At 49.3% G+C, this 27,900-nt stretch overlaps 2 protein-coding genes and 1 long non-coding RNA gene across 10 annotated transcripts in view; 2 read left to right on the top strand and 1 right to left on the bottom strand.

Moving 5' to 3' along the window:
• LOC128405562 (uncharacterized) overlaps positions 1-23,832 on the top strand; it is a 71,211-nt gene extending 47,379 nt beyond the window's left edge. Inside the window, exon 2 of the long non-coding RNA XR_008328329.1 lies at positions 23,448-23,832. This is a non-coding gene — a long non-coding RNA (uncharacterized LOC128405562). The remainder of the gene's footprint in view (positions 1-23,447) is intronic.
• On the top strand, positions 728-22,200 carry APBA3 (amyloid beta precursor protein binding family A member 3). 4 transcript variants are annotated; one of them, XM_053372300.1, is made up of 13 exons: positions 732-977; positions 1,839-2,052; positions 4,344-4,691; positions 6,820-7,510; positions 8,583-8,622; positions 9,843-9,988; positions 12,344-12,430; positions 12,590-12,748; positions 14,592-14,867; positions 16,024-16,236; positions 18,018-18,137; positions 18,764-18,904; positions 21,128-22,200. In XM_053372300.1, exons 2-13 carry the CDS (start codon positions 1,946-1,948, stop codon positions 21,197-21,199), a joined length of 2,400 nt encoding a protein of 799 aa, XP_053228275.1. In that variant the 5' UTR covers positions 732-977; positions 1,839-1,945; the 3' UTR covers positions 21,200-22,200. The 4 variants fall into 4 exon arrangements, with proteins under 4 accessions (XP_053228277.1, XP_053228275.1, XP_053228274.1 ...); XM_053372299.1 differs by having other exon boundaries at positions 6,817-7,510; XM_053372301.1 differs by having other exon boundaries at positions 734-977; positions 6,817-7,510; positions 14,670-14,867.
• A 212-nt stretch (positions 23,833-24,044) lies between the features above and the next one.
• The window catches only part of TJP3 (tight junction protein 3), a 57,630-nt gene continuing 53,774 nt past the window's right edge, over positions 24,045-27,900 (bottom strand). For all 5 annotated transcript variants that reach the window (XM_053372297.1, XM_053372293.1, XM_053372292.1 and 2 more), the window contains 2 exons: positions 25,523-25,575; positions 24,045-24,286 (listed from right to left, as the gene is read on the bottom strand). In XM_053372297.1, coding sequence (XP_053228272.1) covers positions 24,178-24,286; positions 25,523-25,575 — 162 coding nt within the window. In that variant the 3' untranslated portion in view covers positions 24,045-24,177. The remainder of the gene's footprint in view (positions 24,287-25,522; positions 25,576-27,900) is intronic.

Genomic DNA, 27,900 nt, shown 5'->3' with positions numbered 1-27,900 from the left:
AAATCCGAGGGCTCCCTTGGACAAAAACAAAGACACCAACCAGGATTTCTTGGAGCAAAAGAGCAGCCTGTAGGCTTGGCCTTTATTGATCTGTTGCAACAGGGTGCTCCCCTCGCCTGCAGGAGAGAGGAGGGACCCAGAAAAATGGTGTGCAAGACCTTATAAAGACTTTTGAAATTGCCACCCTGTAGATGAAGACCACCCCCAGAAACATCACACATACATCACAGAAGGGGTGTAACCGAAGACTACCCCTCAGATACATCACACCTACATCACAGAAAAGGCGGTCTACAACAGAAATTTGAAGGTTGTTTTTTTCCTGTCTGGCAGGTTACTTGATTGGATTTCCTGGGGAGCCTGGCCATTCTTTTGTAGTGATAAATACTTAGTTCCTGGGCCAGGTCACAGGCTCACACCCTATTCAAACACAGACATATCCTTAAGACAGGATTTGTGAAGGAAAAGACAAGGGGGAGGCTTTTCCAGTTTGACCTTGCAGAGAAAACATTGGCTCAGTTTAGGAATCAAAATGGTTCCAGGTCGGTCTTCCTGTGCTGATCTATGTACGTGCTTGGTTGGTGCACTTATGAACATTACCATATATCTAAGACCATAAAATTCCTATTACACTATCCCTGCCGAAAGGAAGGTCTGTTTAGGAGAAGGCGTTTTCCTCGTTGATATTTTGCTGACATATGAAAGACAACGATGCCCCATCATGGATTTTTAAACAGAATCTGATCCCCCGGCTCCCTAAAAGGCAACTTGATCTGCTTGCAAAGAGATCTTCCGAAAGCCCGGTGAAAGAAAGCAGGTTAAAGAGGAGAGAGGCGTCTTATTACGACCAGAAAGAGAGAGGATTCGCTCCCCGGTTTGATCTTCAAAGCAAATTTCGTCAGAGAGGGAGCTTCTTCGGCCCCAAACCGTCGCAGGGGTATCTTTCTACCCCCTTCGAAAAGGTCAAGCTGACTCAAGTAGGTTTTTGCTTTTCAAATGCGTGTGCGTGCATATATATTTTAATCAAAGCAATCTGCAAGCTTCTGGGTCACACAGGAATCTTCTCCATGCTCAAAAGGGCCACTTCGGCTCTCTGTTTGACCCAGTGGAGGGTCCAGCTGATTCAGGTAGGCTTTGGCTTTTAAATGCATGTGTGTGCATATATATTTGGATAAAAGCAATCTGCAAGCTTCTGGGTGACACAGGACTCTTCTCTGCACTCAAAAGGGTTACCGCCACTCTCTGTTTGACCCAGTGGAGGGTCAAGCTGATTCAGGTAGCTTTTGATTTTTGAATGCATGTGCGTGCATATATATTTCAATAAAAGCAATCTGCAAGCTTGTGGGTGACACAGGATTCTTGTGGGTGACACAGGATTCTTCTCCGCGATCAAAAGAGCCACCACCGCTCTCTGTCTGACCCAGCGGAGGGTCAAGCTGATTCAGGTGAGTTTTGCCTTTTAAATGCATGTGCGTGCGTATATATTTTGATAAAAGCAATCTGAAAGCTTCTGGGTGAAACAGGATTCTTCTCCACGCTCAAAAGGGCCACTTCGGCTCTCTGTTTGACCCAGTGGAGGGTCAAGCTGATTCAGGTATGTTTTGCTTTTTGAATACATGTGTGTGCGTATATATTTTGATAAAAACAATCTGAAAGCTTCTGGGTGAAACAGGATGCTTCTCTGCTCTCAAAAGGGCTGCCTCGGCTCTCTGTTTGACCCAGTGGCTGATCAGTCTTTTGGAGGCTGGTGGGAGCACCGTGCAACCAAGAAAACTACACCTCCCAGAATCCTTTATTCCTTTCTTTTCCCCTCCTCCCCACACATGCTCAATCCACAGGGACAGAAAAGACCCAACAGGAAGAAAAAGAAGTTCAGAGAAAGGATTTGCAAGTTGCAAGGGGTAGAAAAACCAAACAACAGCAACAAACAATGCCCTGACCCGGAATGAGCGGGCCGGATCCTGCTTGCAAAAAGCACCAAAACCTGCACGTTTGCAAAGCTCCTCCTGGTCGCTCCTCCTCTGCAGCAACAACAAAAAAGTTTTCCAGAAAGTGAGTTTTTTCCCCTTAAAAAGTTTGCATCCGCTTCGTTTTGCTTGTAAACCGTCTGAAATGCAACCAAAACAGTGTGAAATAATCTGGCAAGTTTATAGATTTGTTACACATCAAGCCAGGCAAAAACTAATTCAATCTGAATTTAAAAAATTTGGGTGGTTTGATGGCAACGACTGGCAACTTTCCTATATCTGAGTTCTGTGTTTTTGTTTAATTTTTGGGTGGGTTTAGCTGTGTCCGTTTCAGTCCTTTGGTTTGTAAATACTTTAAATAACAATAACCCTGTCTACTCCCAAGTGAACAAGCCACACATAACCCAGAATTCAATGCTTGCTTTTTTTTTTAAAGGCTTGCAAAGCGTCGCAACTCAGGTCTGACTTCAATCACCTGGGAGTAAGCGCTCCGCCCTTGAATTCAGTAAGGCTTACTTCTGAGTAGACGGGGTTAGACTTCCACCTTAAGGCTGCAATTGGAGGCACATGTTGGATGTGGGAATCATTGGGAGTAAACATGCGTGGGTTTGCCTTGTGAAAAAGCACGCCCGGAATTTGGAATTCTGCTTGCAAAACCATTGATAGCTGCAAATATCTCTTAATTTCTCAAATGCCTGGGGAACATTTATTGTTGTTTTTTTGAAAAAAATAAAATAGATGAGTCCTGTTCTCCGAAAGAAAATCTGCAGACGGCAACCAAAATAATAATAATAATAATAATAATAATAATAATAATAATAATAATAATTTTTATGTATACCCCACCCTCCCCAGCCAAGGCCAGGCTCAGGGCAGCTAACAAGTTGAATGAATACAATTTAAAAACAAGATAAAATACAACATTAAAATATTGAAACATTAAAATATTAAAATGCAGCCAAATTGTGCCTTTTCCTTCCTTTTCTCATCCCTGAAACCATTACCTGTCAGTTATCTGTTGTCTTGCTCTTTTAGCCGCCCTTCCCAAATTTAATTGAATTTAATTGATTCGACCACTGTTAGCAAAACTTCTAAGTGCTTTTACAGGAAGGGTTGGAACGACCTGCGAAGGATGAGTTGAAAAACCATTGGAAACGTTTTTTTAAAAAAATAAAAGGCGGCAAAAAAATTAAAATCTGCAGTAAAGTAAAAAGTGAAAACATGTCGGGGCAGTTTTGCCTGAACCTGAAACATTTCGAGCCGATTATCTTAGCGTATATCGGTGCCTGAAGCACGTTGCAGTTGTCCAAAATTGCAAGGAAGTTCAGTAAATTATAATATTTTTGGCTACTGTGAGAAAAAAAATACTGGGCTAGATTGGTTTACTGCATTTATACCAAACCTTTTCTTCTTAAAACAGTGTGTCTTAAAACAGTGTGTCTTCCCTGAGCCTGGGCCCATTTAAATCCCAAAAACAACCCTTCGAGGCATCAGCCCCCCCCAGCAGTGCTAGAATCTCAGATACAGTGGTCCCTTGGTTCTCAAACTTAATCTGTTCCGGAAATTCCGTTCCGAAACCAAAGCGTTCCAAAACCAAGGCGGGCTTTCCCATAGAAAGCAATGCAGAATGGATGAATGCGCTCCGGACTTTTAAAAACAACCCCTAAAACAGCAATTGAACATGAATTTTACTATCTAGCGAGACTATTGACCCATAAAATGAAAGCAATGAACAATGTACTGCAGTCACACAATCAATCAGTAGCTGAATTGGGTTCCGCACAGTCGCACACACAAAAAGAGCCGCAAAAACGCAAAATAAATAGCAAAAACAGAGAGATCTCGGTGTAGCACTCAAAACGGAAGCGTAACACTCAAAACAGAGCATGTTCGGCTTCCGAAAAAGGTTTGCAAACTGGAGCACTTCCTTCCGGGTTTGCAGCGTTTGGGTTCCAAGTTGTTTAGGAACCAAGGCGTTTGAGAACCAAGGGACCACCGTATAACAAAAATACAAAACCGTGTGAGCGTCCTCAAGTCTGTTCCACTCGTCCATTTCCACATTCCAATCTGCAACATCTGTATTTATTTTTTTAAAAAATGCTGTTCTACATTTAGGATAAACCCTAGAAATTAGTAAACGCTAGGGTTTGGGTTATTTGTAATGCGGGAGGAGAATGCAGGCTGCAAATTAATTCCTAGGGTCAGTGAAGAGGAAACGTAACCATTTTTGTACATTTTTGCTAATTTTACCGGGGTAACCTGCGGGATTTGTAGCACAGACCCGCAAGGAACTTCACAGCGAGGTGGGTGGTGGGATTTGAATTCGGGTCTCCCTGGAGCCCGGTCTTGTATGCCCGCTTTCGTTTTCAAGTGTAGGGCTATTCTTTCCCCCATCATGACCGACAGTGAGATGGACTTCAAGTCGGAGGCGAATTCGGTGACTGACCCCCCAGAGACCCTCTCCATGGAGTTAGAGGAGCGCATGGCGACAGACCCCGATGCCCCCGGAAAACCCGGAACAGACGCTTCTTCCATCTGGGAACAGCCCGGTCCGTCTCCCGGCCGTCTGCAAGCCCCCATTCCAAAAGCAGACTCCGGGATCTCCGAATCGGCGGTGCCCGAGACCCAGAGCGGCTCAGATATTGCTGAACGATCCAATTGGCTTTTGAATCCGCCAGATTCCAGCCCCCGAGCTTGCAAGCAAGCGGTCAGCCAAGGCTGCAGGTAAAACCCGTTTTTAAACTTCATACAAGTCCCCGCCGCAAAGCAGGAATCGGGATGGCCTTTCCCGTTCCACTGAAATGCTGCGCTGTCTTTGGGGAGGTCGATCCTGGCGCGAAACACGGCCCCCCGGGATGGTTGAAGTGGGGCAGACCGCCACGGCACAGGACTCCCGGGCCCCCAAATGCTGCCAGAGGAGGTTCAGAGTTCTCGTATCGTCCCATACGAGTCTGCCTGGGTTTTGAGGTCATTGGAGAGGCCCCTCTCTCGGTTCCGCTTGGTGAGGACGAAGAACAGGGCCTTCTCGGTGTTGGCTCCTCTGAGGCAACTTTGGAACTCCCTGCCTAGGGAAACCAGGCAAGCTCCCTTCTCGTTGTCCTTCCGGTGGCAGCTGAAAACCTTCCTGTTCCACCAACAGGCTCTTGGGAGCTGATGTGTGATATTCTGATTAAGGGTGGTATAAGGATTTAAAGGGATTTAAAGGTCTAAACCACAGAGCCTAGGGCTTGCTGATCGGAAGGTCGGCGGTTCGAATCCCCGCAAAGGGGTGAGCTCCCGTTGCTCGGTCCCTGCTCCTGCCAACCTAGCAGTTCGAAAGCACGTCAAAGTGCAAGTAGATAAATAGGTACCGCTCCGGCGGGAAGGTAAACGGCGTTTCCGTGCGCTGCTCTGGTTCTCCAGAAGCGGCTTAGTCCTGCTGGCCACATGACCCGGAAGCTGTACGCTGGCTCCCTCAGCCAGTAAAGCGAGATGAGCGCCGCAACCCCAGAGTCGGCCACGACTGGACCTAATGGTCAGGGGTCTCTTTACCATTACAACTGAAATTCCCAGACGTATCTGGGATCCGTCCGTCAGAAACAAAATCAGTAAATATGCCCGGGGCAACCCATGTCAGGATCAGGGCCAGATTTAGGTTGGATGAGGCCCTCAGCTACTGAAGGTAATGGGGTCCTTTATAAGTCCAGCTGTCCTTTGTCAACAACAAATTGTCACTGTTTTTTGTGTTGAATATATGCCATATGGCCATTTATGGACCTAATAGGTATCTCAAGCCATTTGCCCGTGTTCCCTGCAACCAGTCCATGCAGAATGTAGGCACCCTATATATAGAAAGGAGCAAAGCAGTGATATTTTAGGGAGCAGGCTAGCAGGTGGGGCCCATGACTTATATCCTAGGAGCCTACGCAACACAAAACACTGTTGCTGTAGGTAGATTTTATTTTATTTGTTTTTTATCTTCTATTTTGGAAACGTACATCCAGTTTTTTCCCTTTAACTTTTTTGGGGGGCGCCAAGAGAGCGGGGCCCTAAGCTAGAGCTTGTTTAGCTTATACGTAAATCCGGCACTGGTCAGAAGTGTTGATTTTTTGGCAGAAAATCTTCAGTGCTTTCGGAGGTTTTGCAAAACGAAGCTCGACCACTTTGTAAAAAAAACAAAACAAATTTTGTGTCTGTATTTTCAATTTTTTGAAATATGGAAACAATAATAGGTAACAGCAGCAACAACAAATGGCTTTTTTAAAGGAAACAGCTAGTGCTGTGATACTTTCCTTGTAATTATCCACATGTTTTGAATCAATTTTATGTACATTTGGGCTTGCCACTTAGGCTGGGGTTTGCATATAAATTATAAAATGTACCACAAAACTTATCACTTATACAATCTTCTTTAGACTTCCGTCAGCACCTCTGATGATCCACCGTTTTAACCACTTCTTATGCATTTCTTACCTTTATATTGCCTTTACATCTCTTAACAGATCATCCTCTCCCTTCTCCATTTTTGCAATACTCCTCACAAAACTTCTTGCAAACCTACAAACGTCGTCTGATCTTCACAAATATCTTTTCAAGTAGTCCGTAAATTTACTCCAGTCTTCCGTGAATTTATGGTCCCGCCGGTTTCAAATCCTCCCTGTTAGTTTATCTAATTCTGCATAGTCCATTAGCTTCATCCTCCATTCTTCAATCATCGGTAATTCTTCTTGCTTCCATTTTTGGGCCAGTAATATTCTTGCTGCTGTTACTGCATATGAAAAGAGCTTGCATTCCTTTCTGTTTATATCACTCCCCACAATGGCCAGACACCCCTGACTTCTCAGAGGGCTCAACCTTGCTTTTCCTCCAGCAGGGGCTTAATGGAGGCGTCTCCCGAACCCGGGTCCGGGGACGCCGGCTGGACGCCGGGCCCCGGAGAAACCTTGGAGGAAAGCGACCTGCAGCCCGCAGATCCGGCTGAGCTTCTCGTAGAAATGGAAGATGCGGACGTCGTCCGGGAGGAAGAGGAGGACGCCCCGGATTCCGATCACCTACATCTTCACGGCCTCTTGACCCGCCTGCAGCGACTCAGCCCGAATTTCGAAGACCGATCGCCCACGTCCGAAGACGGTCTTCTGCCCGCCTCCGACGGCGAGGAAGGCCGAGTTTCCGAAGGCGACGGAGACCCTCTCCTGGCGCCCAAAGAGTGCCAGGGGGCCCCTTGCCCGCTCCACATCGCCACAGGGCACGGCTTGGGGGGCCCACCACGCCCGCAGAGGGGGCGAGGGCTACTGTCGGCGGAAGTCGAGAGTGAGGATTTGCTTAGCCTCCTTCGCTACGAACGAGGGCCGCCTGCCGACGCGAGCGCCGAGACGCCCCTGGCTCGCTCGGACGCGGTGGCCGGGAGCAGCCGCCCCGGGGGAATGGCGCCAGGGGAATTTGCCTCGGACAGGGCTCAGGGGGAAGGCCCCCGTCGATGGAAGGAGCCACCCCTCTCCTCCGCTGATTCCGTTTTGGGGGGACCTTCGCGCGAGGAAGAGGCGTCCTGCTCTTCAGACGTGGTGGTAAGGATCTCGCGAGGGGGCACACCTTGTCCCAGGTTGAAGCACCAATGCCAGTCACTGTAATAATAATATTTTTTATTGTTTATACCCTGCCCATCTGGCTGGGTTTCCCCATCCACTCTGGGCAGCACCCAGCAGAAAATTAAAAACACGATAAAATGTCAGACATTAAAAACCTCCCTAAACAGGGCTGCCTTCGGATGTCTTCTAAAAGTCAGGTGGTTGTTTATTTCCTTGACATCTGGTGGGAGGGCGTTCCACAGGGAGGGCGCCACCACCTAGAAGGCCCTCTGCCTGGTTCCCTGCAACCTCACTTCTCGCAGGGAGGGAACCTCCAGAAGGCCCTCAGGAGATGGACCCTGGTGTCCGGGCTGGACGATGGGGGTGGAGATGCTCCTTCAGGTATACTGGGCCATTTAGGGCTTTCAAGGTCAGCCCCAACACTTTGAATTGTGCTCGGAAACGTCCTGGGAGCCAATGTAGGTCTTTCAGGACCGGTGTTATGTGGTCTCCACTCCCAGTCCCCAGTCTAGCTGCCGCATTCTGGATTAGTTGCGGTTTCCGGGTCACCTTCAAAGGTAGCCCCACATAGAGTGCAGTGCAGTAGTCCAAGCGGGAGATAACCAGAGCATGCACTACTCTGGCCAGACAGTCCGCAGGCAGGGAGGGTCTCATCCTGCATATCAGATGGAGCTGCCCTGGACACAGAACTGACCTGCGCCTCCATGGACAGCTGTGAGTCCAAAATGACTCCCAGGCTGTGCACCTGGTCCTTCGGGGGCACAGTTACCCCATTCAGGACCAGGGAATCCGCCACACCCGCCCACCCACTGTCCCCCTAAAACAGCACTTCTGTCCTGTCAGGATTCAGCCTCAATCTGTTAGCCGCCTTCCAGTGGTGTAGACAGAGCAAGGGCCTTTAAGAGAATAAGGGAGCTTTCATTTGACTTTGCTTTTTATATGCACGCCGCCTTTCTGCGTCACAATGCACGAGGCAGTTTGCAACCTGACTAAGCAACGTTCGAAGGAGGATATAACTGACCGCCACCTTCTTGTTTCCCTCTTTGAACAGGATAAAGCGGATTTGTCGTCCTTGCCGACTTACAAGGAAGGTGAGCGAAGGAGGTTTTTTGTCCCACTCGCAGGAGGAGGCTTCTGTGTTGAGTGTCGGGTTATTTCAACATGTGGGGCTGTGTCTGGGGCATGCTGGAACCCTACCAATCTTGTTGTAAATAAAAATTTGCCCTTTTCCCTTATGGGGTATCCAAGAGCCCATATAGAGTCCTTACATACCGTATTTTTCGCCCTATAAGACGCACCAGACAATAAGACGCACCTAGTTTTTGGAGGAGGAAAACAAGAAAAAAAATATTCTGAATCTCAGAAGCCAGAACAACAAGAGGAATCGCTGCGCAGCGAAAGCAGCAATCCCTCTTGATGTTCTGGCTTCTGGGATAGCTGCGCAGCCTGCATTCGCTCCATAAGACGCACACACATTCCCCCTTACTTTTTAGGAGGGAAAAAGTGAGTCTTATAGAGCAAAAAATACGGTAGGTTCCCTATTGGTAGTAACAGAGGCCAACCAGAGAATATTGAGAAGCAAAGCAGCTAGTAAGCTTGATCTTTATGGATCTGTTGCAACAGGGTGCTCCCCTCACCCGCAGGAGAGAGGAGTGGCCCAGAAAAATGGTGTGCAAGGCCTTATATGGACTTTTGAAATTGCCACCCTGTAGATCAAGACCACCCCCAGAAACATCATACATACATCACAGAAGGGGTGTAACCGAAGACCACCCCTCAGATACATCACACCTACATCACAGAAAAGGCGGTCTAAGACAGAAAATTTGAATGTTGTTTTTCTCCTGTCCTTGTTTATCTCCTGTCTGGCAGGTTACTTGATTGGATTTCCTGGGGAGCCTGGCCAGTCTTTTGTAGTGATAAATACTTAGTTCCTGGGCCAGGTCACAGGCTCACACCCTATTCAAACACAGACATACCCTTAAGACAGGATTTGTGAGGAAAGAGACAATGGGAGATTTCCCACTTTGACCTTGCAGAGAAAATATTGGCTCAGTTTAGCAATCAAAATGGCTTCAGGTCGGTCTTCCTGTGCTGATCTATGTACATGCGGTCATGAACATTGCCATATATCTAAGACCTCAAAATTCCTATCACAATCTCATGCAAAAAGGAGGGGAGTTGCTCTCGTTCCAGGTGAAGAACTTCCCCCGTATGGACTAGAAACTTGAGGGTTGAGGGAAAGGGTTTTTTTTGCTTTGTTCCATTCCACCTTCCGTTAAGAAACGGGCCCTTTCGTCGTTTAATCCAGTCCCAGGCCCCTGCGAGCCCGAAGATCTGCTGGACGGCGTGATCTTCGGGGCCAAGTACTTGGGCTCCACGCAGCTGGTCTCGGAGAGGAACCCCCCTACCCACGTCCGCATGGCCCAAGCTCAGAAAGCAGTGGACAGGATCAAGGTGAGATCCTGGAGGAGCATCTTCCTCCAGAGATGTGTTGCTGTAGAGGCAGCTTTGGTCTAATCCAGCAAGGGATCCCTTAGCATTCCTAATTCCACCTAAGCAGAGCCTCCAGGTACAGGCGCAGTCTATCTCTCTCGGCGCCTGCTGGCAGGGGCAGAGTGGAAGAGGTTTGTGGACTTTCTGTTGGGTCACTTTGGCTGTTCACCTCTAGAAGCAGGATGCGGGGCTAAAGGGGTCTGTGGTCTGGTCCATGTTGCTCCCTCTGCCGGCCATCACTTGCCCCATGTTATTCCATTTGCCGGCCATCACTTGCCCCGTGTTGCTCCCTCTGCCGGCCATCACTTGCCCCTCTTCGCTTAATCTCCCAGCCATCACTCAGCCATCACTTGCCCCATATTGCTCCCTCTGCCAGCCATCACTTGCCCCATGCTGCTCCATCTCCCAGCCATCACCTGCCCCATGTTGCTCCCTCTGCTAGCCATCAATTGCCCAACTGTGCTTAATATCCCAGCCATCACTTGCCCCGTGTTGGTCCCTCTGCTAGCCATCACTTGCCCCACTTTGCTTAATCTCCCAGTCATCACTTTCCCCACTTCGCTTAATCTCCCAGCCATCACTTGCCCCCTGTTGCTCCCTCTGCTGGCCATCACTTGCCCAACTGCACTTAATCTCCCAGCCATCACCTGCCCCATGTTGCTCCCTCTGCTAGCCATCACTTGCCCCACTTTGCTTAATCTCCCAGCCATCACTTGCCCCATGCTGCTCCCTCTGCCGGCCATCACTTGCCCAACTGCACTTAATCTCCCAGCCATCACTTGCCCCCTGTTGCTCCCTCTGCTGCCCATCACTTGTCCAACTGCACTTAATCTCCCAGCCATCACTTGCCCCATGCTGCTCCCTCTGCCGGCCATCACTTGCCCAACTGCACTTAATCTCCCAGCCATCACTTGCCCCCTGTTGCTCCCTCTGCTGGCCATCACTTGCCCAACTGCACTTAATCTCCCAGCCATCACTTGCCCCCTGTTGCTCCCTCTGCTGGCCATCACTTGCCCAACTGCACTTAATCTCCCAGCCATCACCTGCCCCATGTTGCTCCCTCTGCTAGCCATCACTTGCCCCACTTTGCTTAATCTCCCAGCCATCACTTGCCCCCTGTTGCTCCCTCTGCTGGCCATCACTTGCCCAACTGCACTTAATCTCCCAGCCATCACTTGCCCCATGCTGCTCCCTCTGCCGGCCATCACTTGCCCCACTTTGCTTAATCTCCCAGCCATCACCTGCCCCATGTTGCTCCCTCTGCTAGCCATCACTTGCCCCACTTTGCTTAATCTCCCAGCCATCACTTGCCCCCTGTTGCTCCCTCTGCTGGCCATCACTTGCCCAACTGCACTTAATCTCCCAGCCATCACTTGCCCCCTGTTGCTCCCTCTGCTGGCCATCACTTGCCCAACTGCACTTAATCTCCCAGCCATCACTTGCCCCCTGTTGCTCCCTCTGCTGGCCATCACTTGTCCAACTGCACTTAATCTCCCAGCCATCACCTGCCCCGTGTTGCTCCCTCTGCCAGCCATCACTTGCCTGACTGCGCTTAATCTCCCAGCCCTCACTTGCCCCATGCTGCTCCCTCTGCCGGCCATCACTTGCCCCCTGCTGCTCCATCTCCCAGCCATCACTTGCCTGACTGCGCTTAATCTCCCAGCCCTCACTTGCCCCATGTTGCTCCCTCTGCTGGCCATCACTTGCCCCATGCTGCTCCCTCTGCCAGCCATTACTTGCCCCACTTTGCTTAATCTCCCAGCCCTCACTTGCCCCATGTTGCACCCTCTGCCAGCCATCACTTGCCCGACTGCGCTTAATTTCCCAGCCATCACTTGCCCCACTTCGCTTAATCTCCAGCCATCACTTGCCCCCTGTTGCTCCATCTCCCAGCCATCACCTGCCCCATGTTGCTCCCTCTGCTGGCCATCACTTGCCCAACTGCACTTAATCTCCCAGCCATCACTTGCCCCGTGTTGCTCCCTCTGCTGGCCATCACTTGCCCCGTGTTGCTCCCTCTGCTGGCCATCACTTGCCCTATGTTGCTCCCTCTGCCAGCCATCACTTGCCCCACTTCGCTTAATCTCCCAGCCCTCACTTGCCCCACGTTGCACCCTCTGCCAGCCATCACTTGCCCGACTGCGCTTAATTTCCCAGCCATCACTTGCCCCACTTCGCTTAATCTCCAGCCATCACTTGCCCCCTGTTGCTCCCTCTTCCGGCCATCACTTGCCCCACGTCTCTCCTTTCCCGACCACCCCGTCTCTCTATTTCCCGGCCATCGCTTGCCTCAAGACGTCTGCCATTGCATTACAGGCCCCCGAAGGAGAATCGCAGCCCATGACGGAGGTGGATCTCTTCATCTCCACGCAGAGGATCAAGGTCCTTACGGCCGACTCCCAGGTGCGTCCCTTGTGGGCTTCCGGGTAGCCTAGCGGCAGAGGCGGAAGCGGGGCTCGAGTTCGAGGATTCGCCAGGAATTTCCGAGTGCCAAAAACACTTGGTCAAAGCATGGCTCCTATTCCTTGTGACCCCTCTTCCTTCCCCTCTTTCCGCTCCCAGGAGGCGATGATGGACCATCTCCTGCAAACTATCTCCTACATCGCTGACATCGGGAACATCGTGGTTCTCATGGCTCGCCGGAAACTGCCTCGCCGGGGCGACGCCTCTGCCGAAAAGCAACTCTACAAGATGATCTGCCACGTCTTCCACTCAGCGGATGTGAGCCTGGGGAAATCGGGGGCCGGGGGAGAACCTCGGGGGCCGTATATGTGTGTGAGGTCCCATGTAGAAATGGAAAGGAGAATAATAATAATAATAATTTATTATTTATACCCCGCCCACCTGGCTGAGCTTCCCCAGCCACTCCGGCCGCTCCCAATCAAGTGTTAAAAACAATACAGCGTTAAATATTAAAAACTTCCCTAAACAGGGCTGCCTTCAGATGTCTTCTAAAAGTCAGATAGTTGCTTATTTCCTTGACATCTGGTGGGAGGGCGTTCCACAGGGCAGGCGCCACCACCAAGAAGGCCCTCTGCCTGGTTCCCTGTAACTTCACTTCTCGCAGGGAGGGAACCGCCAGAAGGCCCTCGGAGATGGACCTCAGTGTCTGGGCTGAATGATGGGGGTGGAGACGCTCCTTCAGGTCTACTGGGCCATTTAGAGCTTTCAAGGTCAGCCCCAACACTCTGAATTCTGCTCGGAAACGTCCTGGGAGCCAATGTAGGTCTTTCAGGACTGGTGTTATATGGTCCTGGCGGCCGCTCCCAGTCCCCAGTTTAGTTGCCGCATTCCGGATTAGTTGCAGTTTCCGGGTCACCTTCAAAGGGAGCCCCACGCAGAGCGCATAGCAGTAGTTCAAGCGGGAGATAACTAGAGCATGCACCACTCTGGCCAGACAGTCTGTGGGCAGGGAGGGTCTCATCCTGCGTACCAGATGGAGCTGCCCTGGACACAGAATTGACCTGCGCCTCCATGGACAGCGGTGAGTCCAGAATGACTCCCAGGCTGCGCATCTGGTCCTTCAGGGGCACAGTTGCCCCATTCAGGCCCAGGGAATCCCCCACACCTGCCCACCCCCTGTCCCCCCAAAACAGTACTTCTGTCTTGTCAGGATTCAACCTCAATCCGTTAGCCGGCATCCATCCTCCAACTGCCTCCAGACACTCACACAGGACCTTCACCGCCTTCACTGGTTCTGATTTAAAGGAGAGGTAGAGCTGGGAGAGGTAGAATGCAGAGAGCTGCGTTTTGAAATCAAGTTTCTAGTCCTTATGACAAGTTATAAATAGTGGAATATAGCAACGGTTTGGATTTGATTGACATCAAATCAATTTAAATCACTAGTCGGTAAGACTTGATTCAAATCATTTTCCCCCCCAGACAGACTCGTTCTTGCTGGTGTCATCTTAATATTGACAACCAGAGGAAGGTTTCTTTTTTTGGAATAATGAATTGTGAGAGCAGTTTTTACAGCAATATCAAAAATGACTGATTTGGTTTTACTATTAGAAATACATAGATAGTTACGAAATGATTGTGAGGTTTAGTAAGTTAACTGTTTATATTTGGGCAACTTTTCTGCTATACTTTATTGGAAGGGGGAAAATAATCATTTCCTTAATGACAATTTAAACAATTTATTTAACTAAAACAATGACATTATAGCGTATGTATCCATGTTTGTTAACTGATGTGGTTATACAATTTTATTTTATTAGAAAACAGACTGAGTTTTAGCACACGTGAAAAACTTGAAGCTAATCCTTATTTCCTGATGAATAGCCTTTGGACTATAATGTAACTGAAACAGAAAATCTTTAGAAAGATTTCCCCCAAAAAAGCATTTTATTTTAAAAATGCGGTTTAAATTAAAAAATCCCATTTACATTAAAAAAGCAGATTTTTTTTATTTAAATTGTATTTTTTTATTTTATTTTTTTAAAAAATTTAAAATTAAAAAATCTCATTTTTTTAAAAAAACATTGATTTTTATCGGCTCTGTTTAACAATAATAATTGTAGTCACAACCATGCTGCTGATGTTGTTATTGTTGACGGCTCAGTCAGTAGATCATGCGGCTTTTAACCCCGCGGTCCTGGGTTCGAGTTCCGCGCCGGAAACCCGCCTTCTCCTTCCGCAGGCTCCCTTGATAGCCCAAGCAATCGGCCAAGCTTTCAGCGTCGCGTACCAGCAGTTCCTGAGGGCCAGCGGCATCGACCCAGACCAGCTCCACCCCCGGCGGTGCGGCGATGACGAGGGCGACGAAAGCTTTGTCCCGGGGGAAGAGCTGTACAATGGCGATTTGGCGCACTTCTCCAAGCAAGAGAACTGTAAGGAAGTAAGGACGGATCTTTCCCCTCCTCTCCCCAGAGGTGGGTGGGCAGAGACCTCACCTGCATTGTAGGGGTTGGTCAAGATAAATAATAATAATAATAATAATAATAATAATAATAATAATAATAATAATAATAATAATTTATTATTAGTACCCCGCCCATCTGGCTGGGTTTCCCCAGCCGCTCTGGGCGGCTTCCATAAAGACCAAAAATACACTAAGATGTCACACATTAAAAACTTCCCTGAACAGGGCTGCCTTAAGATGTCTTCTGAATGTCAGGTAGTTGTTGTTCTCTTTGACATCTGGTGGGAGGGCGTTCCACAGGGCGGGCGGCACCACCGAGAAGGCCCTCTGACTGGTTCCCTGTAGCTTTGCTTCTCGCAATGAGGGAACCGCCAGAAGGCCCTTGGCGCTGGACCTCAGTGTCCGGGCTGGACGATGGGGGTGGAGACGCTCCTTCAGGTATACTGGGCCAAGGCCGTTTAGGGCTTTCAAGGTCAGCACCAACACTTTGAATTGTGCTCGGAAATGTCCTGGGACCGGTGTTATGTGGTCTCGGCGGCCGCCCCCAAGTCCCCATTCCAGCTGCCATATTTTGGATTAGTTGCAGTTTCCGGGTCACCTTCAAAGGCAGCCCCACGTAGAGTGCATGGCAGTAGTCCAAGCGGGAGATAACTAGAGCATGCACCACTCTGGCCAGACAGTCTGCGGGCAGGGAGGGTCTCATCCTGCGTACCAGATAGAGCTGCCCTGGACACAGAATTGACCTGCGCCTCCATGGACAGCTGTGAGTCCAAAATGACTCCCAGGCTGCACACCTGGTCCTTCAGGGGCACAGTTACCCCATTCAGGACCAGGGAGTCCTCCACACCAGCCTGCCCCCTGTCCCCCAAAAAGCCACCTTAGTTACTCACCCCATCACGGGGATTTGAACCGCCGACCTTCTGATCGGCAAGTCCTAGGCTCTGTGGTTTAACCCACAGCGAAGATCATTTAGGCGCTGACAAATTAGACTGCTTGCTTGACTAAAACCCAAAGTGAGTAGCTGTTGTGGGGATCAACCACAAGAGTGGAGTTTTGGATAGACACACTGAAAGATCACCAGTTCCTACAGACGTGGCGCCACACTGATTCTTGCCCTGTGTTTCCCTTTTAGGTCGTCATCCACAAGCAGAAAGGGGAGATCCTGGGCGTCGTGATCGTGGAGTCGGGCTGGGGCTCCATCCTGCCCACTGTGGTGGTGGCTAACCTCATGCACAAAGGTGCAGCGGAGCGGTCGGGGAAGCTGAGCATTGGGGACCGCATCATGTCAGCCAACGGGACCAGCCTGGTAGGGTTGCCCCTGGCTTCCTGCCAGGGCATCATACGGGTGAGCGACGGCAGAGGAGGAGGCTCTTTTTCCTTCCCAGGGCTGGTGGGATGCAGAGCAGCGGCTGGGGAACGCCGAAGGGAAGAAGGCTCAAGAGTCTGGGAAGCGGTGGTGGGACGATATCATACTTGTGGTCTAAACCACTGAGTCTCTTGGGCTTGCCGATCAGAAGGTCGGCGGTTCGAATCCCCCCGACGGAGCGAGCTCCCGTTGCTCTGTCCCAGCTCCTGCCAACCTAGCAATCCGAAAGCACACCGGTGCAAGCAGATAATTAGATACCACTGCAGCAGGAAGGTAAATGGTGTTTCCATGCACTCTGGTTTCTGTCACAGTGTCCCGTTGCGCCAGAAGCGGTTTATTTTTTTTAAAAAAAATAAATGTTTATTAAAGTTTTACAAAACAAAAAGTTCATCATTTCATATAAATCAATCCATTAGATAATGCCCACAGAAAAAACAAAAAACAAAAATATATAACAAAAAAGAGAAGAGAAAATAGAAAAATCCACTTTTTAAATTTACAAAATTCCATGTCCCTCTGTCTTGACCTCCTCACATCTCTCTTTTTTGTGTTCCTCTTTATTCCAATCAAATTCAGCAAGTTCAAACCCTTATTCAAACCCTACTTAAAATTATATTTTTCTAATTATTATGTCCCAAATTTCCCTTATATTAGCCCATTCCTCATCTTACATGCTATGACATAATATTATTCTGTTCATAGCCCCCTTCTCCTTTTTAAAATTCTTCTTTTCATTCACTTTTAACCAAATCCCACATGCCCTGTTACCTTCACTTCCCACATCATGTTAACACTCAGACATTTTGCAATGTTTTTGTAAATAGTCCTTAAACTTTTTCCAGTCCTGTTCCATCAGTTCTTCTCCCTGGTCACGGATTCTGCCAGTCATTTCTGCCATCTCCATGTAGTCAATCACTTGCATCTGCCGCGCCAGAAGCGGTTTAGTCCTGCTGGCCACATGGCCCGGAAAGCTGTTTGTGAACAAACGCCGGCTCCCTCAGCAGCTTCCAACACACACAAAATTAACAATACATCAAACATTGATAGTAACAATCAGATCCTATATAAAAAGTCACAATAGCTTTAAAATAGACAACTTAGACTAGGGGTCAGACTTTGTGGGGGGCCAGATTATTTTTTTGGGGGGGATGAATGAATTCCTATGCCCCACAAACAACCCAGAGATGCATTTGAAATAAAAGGACACATTCTACTCATGTCAAAACATGCTGATTCCCAGACCGTCTGTGGGCCGGATTGAGAAGGCGATTGGGCTAGATCCGGCCCCTGGGCCTTAGTTTCCCTACCCATGACTTAGGCCCAAGTAAAACAATGTGCAATAATGCATTGGAATCCAATAGTAAACACTAAAATATCAGCAAGTGATAATTAAACGGTTTACACTTAACAATTACAATAAATAATTAGGCGGGGAGTAACTCAGAAACTGATTCACGGGGCCAGAGCTGTTGCGCTCATTAGCCCTGACTCTCCTGTGCAGATCCTGTTTCCTCTAATAAAGAGTTAACACTTACTCAGTGTGATTTATTGCTGGCTTCCTCTATGAGGACTAGAATCTTACTTTCTTGCTAGTGGTTGGGCCACAGCTCAGGGCTAGGGCCTCTGCTTGGCAGGGCCCGGGTTCGAACTTCGCTGGTTGGAAGGCCCTAAGGTCGCTGCGGGCACCTTAGCCTGCGGGGATCGCGAGCAGCGAGCTTTCGTAAGCCAGCTCCTCAAATTTCCGCCCTCTCCCTTCCCAGGATTTGAAAAGCCAGACTGTGGTGACCCTCAGCGTGGTCCACTGTCCACCTGTCACCACCGCCATCGTGCGGAGACCTGATGCGAAATACCCGCTGGGGTTCTGCGTGGAGAACGGCATTGTGAGTAACTTAGGTGGCTCGAGCGAGCGAGCCAGGCTGTGTGGCGAAACGTTTTGCGGGGTATTTTTTAGAGGGTGGGGGGGATTGGAGTGAATTTAAATAACAAAGCAAACGGGGCTGTGTTAAGACCTTTGCAGGCCCATAACACTTGAAAGATTTGCATAAATATGCATATATCATATGTGCATATATCAAATATGCATAAATATATGCATATATATATATATATGGGACACGGGTGGCGCTGTGGGTTAAACCACAGAGCCTAGGACTTGCCGATCAGAAGGTCGGCGGTTCGAATCCCCGCAATGACGGGGTGAGCTCCCGTTGCTCAGTCCCTGCTCCTGCCAACCTAGCAGTTCGAAAGTACGTCCAAGTCAAGTAGATCAATAGGTCCCGCTCCGGCGGGAAGGTCAACGGCGTTTCCGTGCGCTGCTCTGGTTCGCCAGAAGCGGCTTAGTCCTGCTGGCCACATGACCCGGAAGCTGTACGCTGGCTCCCTCGGCCAGTAAAGCGAGATGAGCGCCACAACCCCAGAGTCGGCCACGACTGGACCTAACGGTCAGGGGCCCCTTTACCTTTACCCAACTCTTAAACAGGGTCCCTCTGCCTTCTTCCTGCTCCAGATTTGCAGCCTCATGCGAGGGGGGATCGCCGAGAGGGGCGGGATCCGCGTGGGACACCGGATCATCGAGATCAACGGGCAGAGCGTGGTGGCCATGCCACACGAGAAGATCATCCAGATCTTGACACAGGCGGTCAGCGAGGTGGGCATCAAAGCATCCCTGCTCGGCAGAGGATTATTTATTGAGATGCTGAATTTGCTAGTACAGGAACGCCCCCAGATTGCATGCATTTGGCTTCACGGGCAAAGCAAAAAAATTAAAAAGGGGTCAGCCTTTCGAGAGGGGTGGGAAACTTTGACAATCTGCAGGGGTGTGGGTTTTTTGGGGGAAATAATAGTAGTAGTAGTAGTGATGATGATGTTGGTGTTTAGTCGTTTAGTTGTGTCCGCCTCTTGGTGACCCCCTGAACCAGAGCACGCCAGGCACTCCTGTCTTCCACTGCCTCCCACAGTTTGGTCAAACTCATGCTGGTAGCTTCCAGAACACTGTCCCACCATCTCGTCCTCCGTCGTCCCCTTAGAATCATAGAATCATAGAGTTGGAAGAGACCACAAGGGCCATCGAGTCCAACCCCCTGCCAAGCAGGAAACACCATCAGAGCACTCCTGACATATGGTTGTCAAGCCTCTGCTTAAAGACCTCCAAAGAAGGAGACTCCACCACACTCCTTGGCAGCAAATTCCACTGTCGAACAGCTCTTACTGTCAGAAAGTTCTTCCTAATGTTTAGGTGGAATCTTCTTTCTTGTAGTTTGGATCCATTGCTCCGTGTCCGCTTCTCTGGAGCAGCAGAAAACAACCTTTCTCCCTCCTCTATGTGACAGCCTTTTATATATTTGAACATGGCTATCATATCACCGCTTAACCTCCTCTTCTCCAGGCTAAACATGCCCAGCTCCCTTAGCCGTTCCTCATAAGGCATCGTTTCCAGGCCTTTGACCATTTTGGTTGCCCTCCTCTGGACACGTTCCAGTTTGTCAGTGTCCTTCTTGAACTGTGGCGCCCAGAACTGGACACAGTACTCCAGGTGAGGTCTGACCAGAGCAGAATACAGTGGCACTATTACTTCCCTTGATCTAGATGCTATACTCCTGTTGATGCAGCCCAGAATTGCATTGGCTTTTTTAGCTGTCGCGTCACACTGTTGGCTCATGTCAAGTTTGTGGTCAACCAAGACTCCTAGATCCTTTTCACATGTACTGCTCTCAAGCCAGGTGTCACCCATCTTCTCCTTGTGCCCTCCATCTTTCCCAGCATCAGGGTCTTTTCCAGGGAGTCTTCTCTTCTCATGAGGTGGCCAAAGTCTTGGAGCCTCAGCTTCAGGATCTGTCCTTCCAGTGAGCACTCAGGGCTGATTTTCTTCCGAATGGAGAGGTTTGGTCTTCTTGCAGTCCATGGGACTCTCAAGAGTCTCCTCCAGCACCAGAATTCAAAAGCATCCATTCTTCGGCGATCAGCCTTCTTTGTGGTCCAGCTCTCACTTCCATACATCACTACTGGGAAAACCAGAGCTTTAACTAGACGGACCTTTGTTGGCAAGGTTATGTCTCTGCTTTTTAAGATGCTGTCTAGGTTTGTCATTGCTTTTCTCCCAAGAAGAAGGCGTCTTTTAGTTTCATGGCTGCTGTCACCATCTGCAGTGAGTTTGACCAAATTGCGGGAGGCAGTGGAAGACAGGAGTGCCTGGCGTGCTCTGGTCCAGGGGGTCACAAAGAGTCGGACATGACTAAACAACAACAACAACATTAGCAAAGTCAACTTTTTTTGTTAGGTGGCACTGGGGAACAAAATTTTTGTTGCATTGACACCTGCAGTCGTTCTAACCTAATTTCGACGTGCTGATTTCACATCTGAAGTTGGTTTCGTTCTGTAAGCTCTAGTTGGTTGTGGTTTTTTTTTGCAATTCATGTTTTTCACTTTTCACCGTAATCTTTGTTTTTCACAGTGCAAGAATTCAACATTTTATTAAACACAGCCAAAATAGTACAATATGAGTACAGTGGTACCTTGGGTTAAGTACTTAAATCGTTCCGGAGGTCCGTTCTTAACCTGAAACTCTTCTTAACCTGAAGCACCACTTTAGCTAATGGGGCCTCCTGCTGCTGCCCCCGGAGCACGATTTCTGTTCTCATCCTGAAGCAAAGTTCTTAACCTGAAGCACTATTTCTGGGTTAGCGGAGTCTGTAACCTGAAGCGTACGTAACCTGAAGTACCACTGTATCAAATTACATTTGAAAGCAGCATTGAAAGAACGTATAAGAACAGCTGAAAAATCTCACGCAACAGAAAATGGCAAAAAAATGTTCCCCAGTGATATCGCTTTAATGCAAACACCCTTTCCGTCCTTGTGTCGTTTTTATTCCAGGTCCACATCAAAACCATGCCGGCGTCAACTTACCGTCTTCTGACCGGACAGGAACAACCAGTTTTCCTATGAAGGGAGGTGTTTTCTTGGGGCAGCGGCAAATCTACACCTGCTTAACAAGTTGCATGCAACCCCTTCTCGCTTCGCAAACCAGACTCTCTGCACCAAAAAGGCGTCTTCTCTGAATTCAGACTTGTCTGCCTCTCAACGGAACTTTTTCTCCACCCGGAATCACAGGAAAAAAAGGTTTTATTTTGCTTTAACTGGGAGCGTGTGTTTGTGTGCGGTTTATTTTGGGTGCTGGTAAATTGTCCATCTTCAAGCGTTGCCCTGCAATGTTCGGTTTCGGAGATGTGGGTTTTTGTGTTTGTGTGTGTGTAATTGTTTTCTGGGTCGGGACATGGGAAGCCGCTAAGAAACAGTGGGAGGAAGGCCTGTACCCCATCACGCTGCTGGTGGATAAATAATTTTTTATATATTGAAATAAATGCTGCCCTTGTGTTAAAATTTGCATGTCCTGGGAATAAGGGGAAAGAGATAGCTGAGAAGGGATTACACGGGAACAGTTTTTTCCTTGAGGTGCTGGATTTCTTGATTGTGTGAAAACAATTTTTTACCTTGAGGTGCTAGATTTCTCCTTGCAGGGAGGTTGGGTTATATATTATAAAGAAACAAAATTCTTTGCAGTGGGACAGTCTACACCCACCTCACTGTTCTACCGTCTTTCTTGAATAGACCAGATTTCTCCACCTCTCTCTCTCACACACACACTCAGCCCTGCCGTGTGTTAAAAATTTGGCGGCTGGTCTTCGCAACAAGAAACAGGTCTAAAGCAAAACTTGCAGCAGGCGTCCATCCACAAACCTGTCAGTAAGCGGTGGGGAATGGGCTGCCTTGCCGATCGTCAGACGAAATGCTAAAAAACAAATAGGTCTGGACCGATTTATCACTTCACAAGGGTGTGAGGGAATGCAAAAAAAAAAAAAAACTGCATTTCCTGCAGTCGGAAATCCAGCATCTCAGGGTAAAAGGTTAGGGCAGAGCCTAACCTGGCAGTTTGTAGTTTTATTTTTTAGAAAAACCTTTAGGGTGAGCACATGGGAAATACCGTATTTTTTGCTCTATAAGACTCACTTTCCCCCTCCTAAAAAGTAAGGGAAAATGTGTGTGCGTCTTATGGAGCGAATGCAGGCTGCGCAGCTATCCCAGAAGCCAGAACAGCAAGAGGGATTGCTGCTTTCGCTGCGCAGCGATCCCTCTTGCTGTTCTGGCTTCTGAGATTCAGAATATTTTTTTTCTTGTTTTCCTCCTGCCAAAACTACGTGCGTCTTGTGGTCTGGTGCGTCTTATAGAGCGAAAAATACGGGGGGGATTTTTTGGGGAGGAGAGTTTTGTGCCTGCAAGGTTGTACTGAGGCAGCTGCCAGTTTGAGCTGGGAGGCAAGGCTCCTTTGAATCTGGGTTTTTCCCATCCAAATTCAGCCTCTTCAAGCTGTTTTTGCTTTTTTCACCCGTCCACTGGCGAGTGGAAGACTGCAGTTTCCCCCGGCTTGAGAGGCGCTTTTAAGCAGGGAAGGGGTTGGAAGTGGGAGGGTCAAATAGGCCCTCGCCAGCATCCCGTATTTTTTGCTCTATAGGACGCACCTTTCCCCCTCCAAAAATGAAGGGGAAATGTGTGTGCGTCCTATGCAGCGAATGCAGGCTTTCGCTGAAGCCTGGAGAGCGAGAGGGGTTGGTGCGCACCGGCCCCTCTCGCTCTGCAGGTTTCAGGAAGCTATCCACAAGCCTTTGGAGCACGGCCGGAGTTCCTGCCGGGCTCAGAAGGTTTGCGGATAGCAGCTTGCAGCCCGGGGAGTGCAGCGCTGCGCACCCCGGGCTTCGGGCAGATATCCGCAAGCCTTCGGAGTCCAGTGGGAGTTCCCGCCAGACTCAGAAGGCTTGCGGATAGCAACAAGCTCCGGGAGCGAAGGCGAGGTTACGTGCAACCTCGCCCCCGCTTCCAGACCCGTTCTGGGGGCTGGGGTCGGGGGAAGCTCGGGCTTCCCCGCCCCAGCCCCACGGCTAAAAAGGAAGCCAAGACAGCGAGCGGGATCCATCCTGCTCACTGTCTTGGCTTCTGCCAAAGCCGCGCGCAACCTCTCCCGGCTGGAGAGGTTGTGCGTGGCTAAAGAGGAAGCCAAGACAGCCGGCTGTCTTTGCTCTTTATTTCCACCCAAAAAAAACTAGGTGCACCCTATAGAGCAAAAAATATGGTATTTTCTCTGCTCAAACAGGCAGCCTCCTGTGACACTCATTTTAACATGGCCTTAAGCCCCTGAGAGATCCTCATTTCTCCATTTACAATTCTGACAAACAACTCTCTTTAACTTCCCAATTTCTCTCTTCTGAGAAACAACCTGCAAAGCTGCGTTAAGGCGAACGGATTTGTGGTGTTGTTTTTAACGATGTGAACATTTTAGGAAACGAAAGATGAAATAAATCTGAAAAGCAAGTATCTCCAGGAAAAGCTATCTGGAGTTTTCAGCTCCTGCCTACCCGACCCAAACCCTGACACATACACAAAAACCCAGAACTGAAACACAACTTAAAACAAGCTATTTATTAAGGCAAAAATCCAGAGGGGGTTTTGAGTGTTTCTCCGACAGCGAGATATCAATAACGGAGGGTTTTTTTTATTATTATTATTAAAAAACTGGCCCAAACTTTGCAGGTGTGCATGGAGATTTATTTACTTTCCATCTTCTCGTTTTTTAAAAAAAGAATTGATTTACCTCGAGGTCTTTTGTTCAAAAGCTGCGAGCCGTTGGCACACATCGTTCCCCCCCCCCCCCCGATCGCGGGATTTTCGGAGCAAAGGGAGGCAGAACGATTCCTTGCTAGGTGGCGCCGCGAGGAATCAGGACCTGAGTTTCTCCTGATCCTCAGGGACCTGGGGCTTGAAAGAGGGCGTACAGGGATGTCGTAGGCACAGAATTTCCAAATGGGAAAAAAATAACACAACGCACACCGTGTATTCCTCCAGTCGGCAAACCCCAATCTCTGCAGAAGAGTCTACAGGTCTGTGGCAGGTCCCCAGTCGTAACCGTAGTCCTGGTCCGACTCGGAGTCGTAGGTCTGAGCGTGGGTGAACTTCTTCCGCAGGGCATCGTGTTCATATTCCCTGGGGGAGAGGAAAACCAGGTTGCAAAATTAAGCAAAATAAAGTCGGTTCTTAGGACAGCCCATTGGTCGGTACGATCCAGCCCCCCTGTGGCAGTTTATTTTCTGGGGTAAAAGGTAAAGGGACCCCTGACCGTTAGGTCCAGTTGCGGACGACTCTGGGGTTGCGGCACTCATCTCGCTTTACTGGCCGAGGGAGCCGGCGTACAGCTTCCGGGTCATGTGGCCAGCAGGACTAAGCCGCTTCTGGCGAACCAGAGCAGCGCACGGAAACGCCGTTTACCTTCCCGCCGGAGCGGTACCTATTGATCTACTTGCACTTTTGACGTGCTTTCGAACTGCTAGGTGGGCAGGAGCAGGGACTGAGCAACGGGAGCTCACCCCATCACAGGGTTTCGAACCGCCGACCTTCTGATCGGCAAGTCCTAGGCTCTGTGGTTTAACCCACAGCGCCACCCGCGTCCCTATTTCCTGGGGTAAAATCCAATAAAAAGCCCAGCAACTTCAATCCGATAAACTTTGGTCAGCCCTCGCGACGCATGTTCACTTCATCAGATCTGGCCCTCTTTGAAAAAAGTTTGGACACACAAGCTATAGCTTAGGGCCCCGCTCTCTTGGGAACCCCCTCCCCCCCAAAAAATGTAAAGGGAAAAAAATCACCTGGATGTACATTTCCAAAATATAAGATAAAAAACAAATAAAATAAAAACTACATCCAGCGACAGTGTTTTGTGTTGTGTAAGCCTGCTAGCCTGCTCCCTAAAATATCACTGATTTGCTCCTTTCTATATATAGGGTGCCTACATTCTGCATGGACTGGTTGCACGGCAACATGTGCAAATGGCTTAAGATACCTATTAGGTCCATAAATTACCATACAGCATAGCTTCAACACAAAAAAAAACAGTGACAGTTTGTTGTTGACAAAGGACAGCTGGACATAGAAAGGGCCCCATTACCTTTAGTAGCTTAGACCTAAATCCGGCCATGGTCAGACGGCTGCCGACAACTGACAATGTGGACTAGTAACTTGAGCAATCATTCACAGCGCACAGGATTGTACCAAGGGATCGCTGACCGGCCGACCGGCCTCTTTTAAAACTCGCAGGTTTGCTGCAGCCCCTAACCTGTGTCCTCGACCCCCAAACTCTTCATCTTGTGCCCTCGGAAACTAAAAATCAGCCCTCCCACTTGGGCGGTCATTTTCCCAGTACCCCAGAATGCAAAAAGCAAGTACCTGATTCCGTAGTCTTCCCTCCATTGGCCTTGGGGCTGCTGGTCGCCGTCGTGCTGGGAAACGAACAAAGAGGAATCGACAGGTGAGAAACACAGTTCTTAAAATGGGTGGCTTCCCAACAGCTGGGTCTCCAGATGTCGCTGGGACTACAACTCCCATCATCCCTGCTCGCTAGGGATGATGGGTGTTGTAGTCCGACAACAACCGGGGACCCAAAGTTTGGGATACTCTTAATTCAAGGAGAATCGCTTCCCATTTGCACCATTGTTTACAGATTGGTGTTTTTAATTTGCCGGAAGCTGCTCACAGCGGCTTCGCCGACCCGGTCCGATGGGCGATGTACAAATAATAAAATTATCGCTAGCGGTGATGGCTAGGCTCTGACTTTGTGGTCAGAGGCAGTGAGGCTTCTGAAGAACAGCTGCTGGGAAACAAAGGAGGAGAGAGTACCGTATTTTTCGCTCTATAGGGCACACTGGACCATAGGGCGCACCTAGTTTTTTTGGGGGGGGGAATAAAGGGGGGGATCATTTCCCCCCCCCCAGCCCCAAAGAGCAAAAAAGCCAAGACAGCCAGCGGGATCCATCCTGCTGGCTGTCTTGGCTTCCTCTTTAGCCACGCACAACCTCTCCAGCTGGGAGAGACCTGCGCAGGACTTTGGCAGAAGCCTAGACAGCCAGCGGGATGGATCCTGCTCACTGTCTTAGCTTCCTTTTTAGCCGCGGGGCTGGGGCGGGGAAGCCTGAGCTTCCCCCGACCCCAGCCCCCAGAACAGGTCCGGAAGCGGGGGCGAGGTTGCACGTAACCTCGCCTTCGCTCCCGGAGCTTGCTATCCGCAAGCCTTTTGAGCACCGGCGGGAACTCCTGCCGCGCTCTGAAGGCTTGTGGATAGCTTCCTGAAGCCTGGAGAGCGAGAGGGGTCGGTGTGCACCAACCCCTCTCGCTCTCCAGGCTTCAGCGAAAGCCTGCATTCACCCCATAGGACGCACAAACATTTCCCCTTCAGAAGTACTGTTTTTGGGGGACAGGGGGCGGGCTGGTGTGGAGGACTCCCTGGTCCTGAATAGGGTAACTGTGCCCCTGAAGGACCAGGTGTGCAGCCTGGGAATCATTTTGGACTCACAGCTGTCCATGGAGGCGCAGGTCAATTCTGTATCCAGGGCAGCTGTCTACCAACTCCACCTGGTACGCAGGCTGAGACCCTCCCTGCCCGCAGACTGTCTGGCCAGAGTGGTGCATGCTCTGGTTATCTCCCGCTTGGACTACTGCAATGCGCTCTACGTGGGGCTACCTTTGAAGGTGACTCGGAAACTACAACTAATCCAGAATGCGGCAGCTAGACTGGTGACTGGGAGCGGCCGCCAGGACCACATAACACCGGTTCTGAGAGATCTGCATTGGTTCCCAGTACGTTTCCGACCACAATTCAAAGTGTTGGTCTGACCTTTAAAGCCCTAAACGGCCTCAGTCCTGTATACCTGAAGGAGCGCCTCCACCCCCATTGCCCAGCCCGGACACTGAGGTCCAGCGCCGAGGGCCTTCTGGCGGTTCCCTCATTGCGAGAAGTGAGGCTACAGGGAACCAGGCAGTGGGCCTTCTCAGTGGTGGCGCCCGCCCTGTGGAACGCCCTCCCATCAGATGTCAAAGCGATAAATAACTACCTGACATTCAGAAGACATCTTAAGGCAGCCCTGTTCAGGGAAGTTCTTAATGTGTGATATTTTAGCGTATTTTTTGTTTCTATGGAAGCCACCCAGAGTGGCTGGGGAAACCCAGCCAGATGGGCGGGGTGCAAATAATAAATTATTATTATTATTATTATTATTATTATTATTATTATTATTATTATTATTATTGGAGGGGAAAAGGTGCGTCCTATAGAGCAAAAAATACGGTAGTTCTTGCATCGAATCCTGCTTGCACCTTTCCCAAAAGTCATTTGGGACCAGATGAACAGATGAATCTCCTTTGGCTCGTAGCAGAAGCCAGGCTTTTCTTAGGCCCTTATGGAGCCTCCAGTTCCAAAGCCACTCTACCTCGATTCTTAGCTTCTTGACCACTGTGAGAACAAGATTCTGGGCTGGATTGGGCCTGATCTACCCTGCTCATCTTAGGTTTTCTTAAGAACGGATTTTGGCTAAAAGTTAGTACAAGCGTCCCAATGGTAAGTGCTTTTCAGTGGTGAAACAGAACAGGAGATGTTGTTGTTGTTTATAATAATAATAATAATTTATTATTTGTACCCCGCCCACCTGGCTGAGTTTCCCCAGCCACTCTGGGCGGCTTCCAATCAAGGGTTGAAAACAATACAGCATTAAATGTTAAAAACTTCCCTAAGCAGGGCTGCCTTCAGATGTCTTTTAAAGAGAAGATAGCTG

Source organism: Podarcis raffonei, chromosome 18 (genome assembly GCF_027172205.1).
Source record: "Podarcis raffonei isolate rPodRaf1 chromosome 18, rPodRaf1.pri, whole genome shotgun sequence".
Taxonomy (NCBI): domain Eukaryota; kingdom Metazoa; phylum Chordata; class Lepidosauria; order Squamata; family Lacertidae; genus Podarcis; species Podarcis raffonei.
Note: the sequence above shows the minus strand (reverse complement) of the source record. Positions and strands in the feature narration are given on the sequence as shown.